The 7,303-nt window shown below is 43.6% G+C and overlaps 1 protein-coding gene across 1 annotated transcript; it reads right to left on the minus strand.

The window, feature by feature from the left end:
- Positions 1-2,020: 2,020 nt before the first annotated feature.
- LOC133393391 (uncharacterized) lies at positions 2,021-3,815 on the minus strand. The gene is made up of 2 exons (XM_061658227.1): positions 2,360-3,815; positions 2,021-2,286 (listed from the first exon to the last, which is right to left on the minus strand). The coding sequence occupies exons 1-2, from the start codon at positions 3,368-3,370 to the stop codon at positions 2,236-2,238; spliced, it is 1,062 nt and encodes a 353-aa protein (XP_061514211.1). The 5' UTR covers positions 3,371-3,815; the 3' UTR covers positions 2,021-2,235.
- Positions 3,816-7,303: the final 3,488 nt, after the last annotated feature.

The raw sequence follows: 7,303 nt of genomic DNA on the forward strand, positions 1-7,303 counted from the left end.
TTAATAATGTAAAAGGTGATAAAATTACTGAAGATAATAACGGAAGTCTGAAGTTGTTTCTTGCTCGAATGTTCAACTCGATCTGTGTCCATCTTTATTGTTATTCTTCGTTGCGTTTCGACAATTGTCAGTGTGACAGCAGAATCAAGGTTCTTAATAGTTGACGTATGATTCTGAGACATATATAAAACTAAGGTAACATTTACATAGTTTACAACTCGGGCATCCTGAAAAACCGAATTGACCTCAATTCTATCTGATTCAACTACAGAGGGAGCAATGCTGAGTGTTGTCTGGATTCATCGGAATTTTGAGTCGTAGTTGGTTGCACCCATAGTCTTAACTTATCTGATTCTAAGACCCCATCGTAAGGTATTTGGCTTACTTGATAACCTTCAATATCTCGCACCACGTAACGATCGTTTGGAAGTATTTTATGAATAATGTATGGGCCTCTGAATTTGGCGATTAGTTTCTTATTTGTATTAGTCGACGTGTCTGTTTTTTTATGACAACATAATCTCCTACGCTATAAACTGGAGCCGGGTTATTTTTCTTAAGAAATAGTCTTTCGTTCGTTTGTTGGGACTTATGTATGTTCTCAGAAGCTTGATGACGTATTGATTCGAAGTTTCTACAGGGTGTAGTATTTTTGTTTTCTAAAAATTCAGTGAGCTCATCGATTACTGTACCCCGTTGTTCGATTCCAAAAAGCATGATTGATGGGAAATATTTGGTTGACGCATGAATTGTATTATTCAAGGCATATTCTACTTTAGTTAGTTGGGTGCTCCAATTTCCGTGATCGATAGAACTTGAAAGTTTGCTAAGAATTGGTCGCAGCACTCTATTGACTCTCTCAACTTGCCCATTTGCTTGAGGTGAGCTAGTTGCTGTTAGAACATGAGAAATTCCGCGGGATGTTAAAAAATTGATAAATTGGGCAGATGTAAAACATGTGGCCCGATCACTAAGGCCGAAAATACACGGACCGGAATTTCGCGGCCGCGGAATTCCGCTTGCTGAAAAATGTATGGATATGACAGTTCGGGAAAGTTGTTGTTGACACTTTGTATATGGGTTTGACAGCAGGCGGAATTCCGCGGCCGCGAAATTCCGGTCCGTGTATTTTCGGCCTAATGATTCGATTAGGTCGACTATAATATATTATAGTCATACATTGGAGTAAAGCATTACAAACTTCTCGTGCATTGGTTGTTGTTGTTGGGTACAACTTGACAAATTTTGTAAATGCATCGATTACGTATTTTCTCCTTGATTGAGACGTAGGTAAAGGTCCCAAGTGATCGATATTTATTGTATCGAATGGAGTTGCCGTTTTGGGAATACTATGGAGATTTTTGTTATTATTGCGTGCTGGCGAGGAATATATAATACATTTCAGACAATTTTTTATAAAGTTTTCTACTCTTGTCTTCATTAACTCCCGTTAATAACCAATAATGTTTGCTAATCTGATCGCAGCATTTCCCGGCTCTTAAGTGGCCTATTTTCTCATGAATATTTCGAATCACGTTATCAATCATCTCCCTAGGAACGTAAAGTTGCAATTTGTTAGAAGGTGATTGTCGGTAGACTAATCCATCTTGAAAAACGTATCCGTTCACAGGCCTGGACTCAAGTTCATTTTTCAAATTTTCTATGACTGGATCACGAGACTGGGTTATTTGTAACTGACTGTCAATGTCTAGTTCATTTGTGAAGTGTTCATTTAATGAGAAGGCCGGTCTCGTAGTACAGTCGTCAACTCGTACGACTTAACAACATGCCCGTCATGGGTTCAATCCCCAAATAGACCGCGCTGCCATACGTAGGACTGACTATCCTGCTATGGGGGGGGGGGGAATCAATTAGTCACTGAAAGCCAAGCCCACAAGTGGGCACAGGCAGGCCTTGACCGACATCGGTTGTTGAGCCAAAGAAGAAGTTGAAGCAGTGAAAACATGTGTGGTTGTAATACGGGAAGATTTATGTTTTTATTTATATTCATTAATTCATCTTTGTTGTATTTAAATTTGATTTGTGTGAGACGGATATTAAATTTCATAAGTAAGTCACGTCCGATAATTAATGGCCAAACCATGCTTCCTGCACTGAGCATGTGAAGTGTGTGTTCTTTAGTTTGATCATTGAATTTAATTCGACACTTCAAATGGCCACGTGTTTTAAGTTGATTATTTCCTAAACCACGAAAATTTGATGTTTTGATAGCATTTAGACAGGATTTTGGGACCAGTGATTCATCAATGAAGCATGTTGGACTTCCTGAATCAAAAAGACAACGCACACAGTCAGTCACATTGCTCCAACAATCTTTTATCTCAAAGGCAACACTCACCTCTTGTGTTTCTTGCAGTGTAACTACGGAGTCTCTATCGGTTGTAAAAACTGCTGCTGTTGAAGTGTTGTTCCTTTCTGGGCAGTCTTTGTAAGTGTGATTCCTCTGATGACAGTGAAAACAGGCTCCTGGTGTACGAGGCGGTTTCGGGCACTTATCACGATAATGCCCAAAAGCCGAACAATTAAAGCATCGAGTTTCTGAAGCTTCTAGACTGCCGACGGGTTGTCGTGGTGAAGCACGAGTTGACGGTGGTGCTTTTAGCATACGCAGTTGTTCGTATTTCCCCAACAACTTCTTCAGATCTTCCAGTGTGTTGGCTGCGTAACGCATACCACTCGTGTTGCTTGCATCTCCCATTTTGTCGATGATGATAGTAATAAGTTCTTCTTTGGGTACAGCTCCCTTTTTAGCTATCTTTTCCATTTCCAATACATATCGAAAAGTTGTTTCAGTGGGTAGAAGGCGCCGGCGTCGCAATTCAGCGTAGACACATTCCAATGAAGGGCCTTTTCCGAAAGCTGCGGTTAGCTTTACTTTGAGTTCAACATAGCTACTCGCATGCACGGTTTTCGCGAATATAGCCGCAGTTCCAACTAAAAGCCGGCGTGTAACAATTAACATCGATATGTCGTGAAGTTGAAGTATGCCTGTTGCCTTTTCGAGTTCCTCAAACCAAGGAGTGATACTTTCTGATTTGTCGCCAGAAGACGGCGCAACCATGCCTGCAACGCACTCGAAAACGTCACGCGCTGGAGCGAGTGCATTTACGTCGGCACTCGTTCCGCCAGCGGTCGTTGCCTTCAGCTCAGCCATTTCTTTCTGGAGTAAAAGTAGGTTTTTTTCTAGTTCCAACTGGCGTATGCGCTCCTCCAAAGCAGAGTTGGGGTTCACTTTGTGCGAACGTATCATTTCTCGGTCAATGGTTGCACGAGCAGCAGCATCGGTTGTGGCAAATTTCAGGAATGTTGTTTTCTTCTGTCGCACCAGCAAGGGCAGCGGTTGTATCATCTATCTTAACGGGAACAATAGGGGCTTCATTGGAAGCTAAGGCGGCCATCTTGGACGATCCGGCTATTGTTCTGTCCTCAAGATCTTTTGGCTCACATTGTTGCGAAATTTTGTCGTATAACATCCGGATTTGCTCTATTGTGGTTGCCGATGGTACACGCGTTCCGGTAGACTGAATTTCACTCAGCATTTGCTCTTTGGTAGGCATTTTGAATATCCCACTTCTGAGTTGTAAAAGGTGATAAAATTATTGAAGATAATAACGGAAGGCTGAAGTTGTTTCTTGCTCGAATGTTCAACTCGATCTGTCCATCTTTATTGTTATTCTTCGTTGCGTTTCGACAATTGTCAGTGTCAGCAGAATCAAGGTTCTTAATGGTTGACGTATGATTCTGAGACATATATAAAACTAAGGTAACATTTACATAGTTTACAATAATAAAGTTAGGTTAAAATAGAAATTTACATATTCTACATATATATATATATATATATATATATATATATATATATATATATATATATATATATATATATATATATATATATATATATATATATATATATTTATTCAGAACAAACCGTGCTTCAATAATTACGCCAAAAACGAAATCGAAAGAACACGCTAAATATATATATATATATATATATATATATATATATATATATATATATATATATATATATTTAGCGTGTTCTTTCGATTTCGTTTTTGGCGTAATTATTGAAGCACGGTTTGTTCTGAATACCAGACTAGAATGAGAGCGATCTCTCCGTTTATTTTATCGTAAGTCCTAGATGATCGTTATCATCTCTTCGCTTCGTTAGATGTTCGGTATCCTTCGGTTTTCTTCGTCTTAGCTTAGCGTTAGTGTTAGTGTGATAGCACGGACTACCACTGGAAGCGTTAGCGCGGGACAGTGCTGTACAAGAAAAGGCTATGCTGCCACAGTACTCCCCTCCTAGACTAGATTTCCCTTTTCTAGTATCTCGAAGGGATTACAACTCGTCGACCGGAACGAGTGACTCTAGTCGAAGAAAGCTTATCAGAAGTTGTGGCTGCAGGTTCCCTGTTACTTGCGTTTTCCTGATCTCCTATCACATATGCTGGCTTCAAGCGATCGACCGAAACGTTTACTTGGCGGCCACGCATGTTCAACTTGAAGAACTTTTCGGCTCGCTTTACCACCTTAAATGGTCCTTCGTACGGTGGTGATAGCGAGGATCGAACCGAATCATTGCGTACAAAGACGTTCTCGCACGTTTGTAAGTCCTGATTAACGAAAACACTGCGATTTCCATGCCTGGCAGTCTCTTGGGGACGGATTTTTCGCATAGCTCTTCGAAGCTTGTCGACAAATTCGGCTTCGTTCGGGTTTTCGGTGTCGTTTACGAAAAACTCAGACGGTATTCGGAGAGTTGTGCCATATACCATCTCAGCAGGTGATGACTTAAGGTCTTCCTTATAGGCTGAACGCAGCCCGAGTAAAATCATAGGCAAATGCTCGCTCCAGTGCTCGGGGTCATGGCACAGAATAGATGCCTTAAGGGTCCTATGCCACCGTTCGATAATCCCATTTGACTGTGGGTGGTATGCAGTCGTGCGCAGGTGGCTGGATCCGAGCAAACGAGTCAGTTCCCCAAAAAGCGTTGATTCAAATTGGCGTCCTTGGTCAGACGTAATGAAAGATGGGACACCAAACCGGGCTATCCATCCACAAACTAGAGCTTCGGCAACTGTTACCTCGGTCATATCAGGAATTGGAAACGCTTCAGGCCAACGCGTGAACCTGTCGATGACCGTTAAACAATAACGGTTGCCCTTACTTGGAGGGAAGGGCCCCACGATGTCGATGTTTACATGTGCAAATCGGCTGTCCGGAGCCGAATATCGGGATATAGGTGATTGTGTGTGTCGCGTCACCTTCGAACGTTGGCATGGCAAGCAGCTCCTAGCGAAAACAATACTATCCTTGCGGATGCCTGGCCAAACAAATCGCTCCGTCATTAATTTGGCCGTTGTACGGGTGCCAGGATGAGATAATTGGTGCGTTGCCTGCAACGCAGCGTTCCGAAAGCGTTCCGTTATGAAAGGGCGAATGCGATTCCCAGTGCAGTCACATAAAAGTTGTTTGGTGCTGCCTGGAATGGTAAAATACTTTAGATTTAGCGAACTTTCGATTTTACCTTGTGCAATGTTCTGGAGCTGCTGATCGTCTTTTTGGTCTTCCGCAAGTGCTTCATAATCCAGTGATGGCGCTGGCAATGTTTATCGCCAAGTTATATTGTTTGAGCCTTTCAAACAATTGTCGCAGATGATCACGATGTTCTTCGGGTGATGATGATGCGATGAATAGGTCGTCGATGTAAGGAAATACAAATTCCAGTCCTCTGACCACTTCGTGGATCATCCGTTGAAACGTTTGCGCTGCGTTTCGCAATCCGAAGGTCATAAACACGAACTCGAACAGTCCGAACGGTGTCGTGATGGCAGTTTTAGCGATGTCCTCGTGATAGATTGGTACCTGATGGAAGGCTTTTTGCAAGTCAATTTTAGAGAAAATAATTTTACCTTGCAATATAGTCGAAAAGTCCTGCAGGTACGGTATGGGATAGCGATCCGGGATGGTTTGTGCGTTGAGCGCCCGATAGTCCCCACATGGCCGCCAAGAACCGTCTGCTTTCTTCACCATATGGAGCGGGCTCGCCCAACTGCTGCTGGATGGTCGGCATATACCAAGCTTCAGTAGATGTTCAAATTCGGCCCTCGCTGCTTGAAGTTTGTCGGGCGAAAGACGTCGTGGGCGTGCGTAAACAGGTTGCCCTGTTGTTTCGATTCGATGGTAAATCGAAGCATCGCTAATCGTACCCGGTGGCGCTAGACGAGTGATGTTAGGAAACTCGGCTAATAGGTCAGCGTAAGGCGACACTGAACTGAAGGTCTTAACCGAACACTGCTCACTCTTCGCTAGCAAGCCAACCGACTCAAGATGAGTGGTATTATCGATGAGGCGCTTCCGTTTCATATCCACCAGCAGATCAAAATTGCCTAAAAAATCCGCGCCAATTATCCCCGAAGTGACGTCAGCTATCAGGAACGACCACAGGAACTCGCGACGAAGGCCGAGGTTGATCTTCAACAACACTTCACCGTATACATTAATCGGCGATCCGTTCGCGGCGAACAGTTTAATCGGTGATGGTTTTACTCTGTTTATCTGCAATTCGTAGACGAAAGATTGCGGCTGTAGTGGTGAGTTCGCCAATCTCCACCGCAGCATCAGCAGAGCGACACTATTGTGCCGATGGTGCACTTTGAACGGTGCAGGGTTTTCGGCATTTCCGTGCATCACTACCGAATTTGCGATGGTACCAGCACGGGCCGGTCGAAAAATCGCTTCCGCGACTTAAACTGCGATTACGTGCTGAGCCGGTGCGGGAATTCGATCGTCCTCGGTACCTTCGGTTAGGCAGCACGTTTTCAAGGCGCCTTGACAATTCGGCAATTTCTTTCCGTAGGTCGGATATGGGGTCGTTGGCCGTATATGCGGTCGTTGACATTGTGGCATCAGCCACGAGGCCAGGCGCCATCGCTGCGTTGCTACGTTCGACGGCGTTAATATTTCTCAGGCTCATTGCCTGCGCCTAAACGTATGGTCCAAAACAGCCGAAGTCATACAAAATCATGAAAATGTCTGCGCCCTTGTGTTCCGGCGTCCTCGTGAAGTTTACCGAGCCGTACCGAACAGTTGTGTTCGATAAACATGTTAGCGTATCAGGTAGCAGCATTTGTACTGCTTACCTGCCGTATGCCGCTGTGATACCGAGCGAGATGCATAGACAACGCGTCTAGAGGACATGTGTAGCCGTGAGGAATTTTTTCTGTGTCTCTTTTGCCTTGTCCTTTCCTTTAGATCCTGATGAGTCAAGCAT

Source organism: Anopheles gambiae, chromosome 3 (assembly GCF_943734735.2).
Source record: "Anopheles gambiae chromosome 3, idAnoGambNW_F1_1, whole genome shotgun sequence".
Classification (NCBI taxonomy): domain Eukaryota; kingdom Metazoa; phylum Arthropoda; class Insecta; order Diptera; family Culicidae; genus Anopheles; species Anopheles gambiae.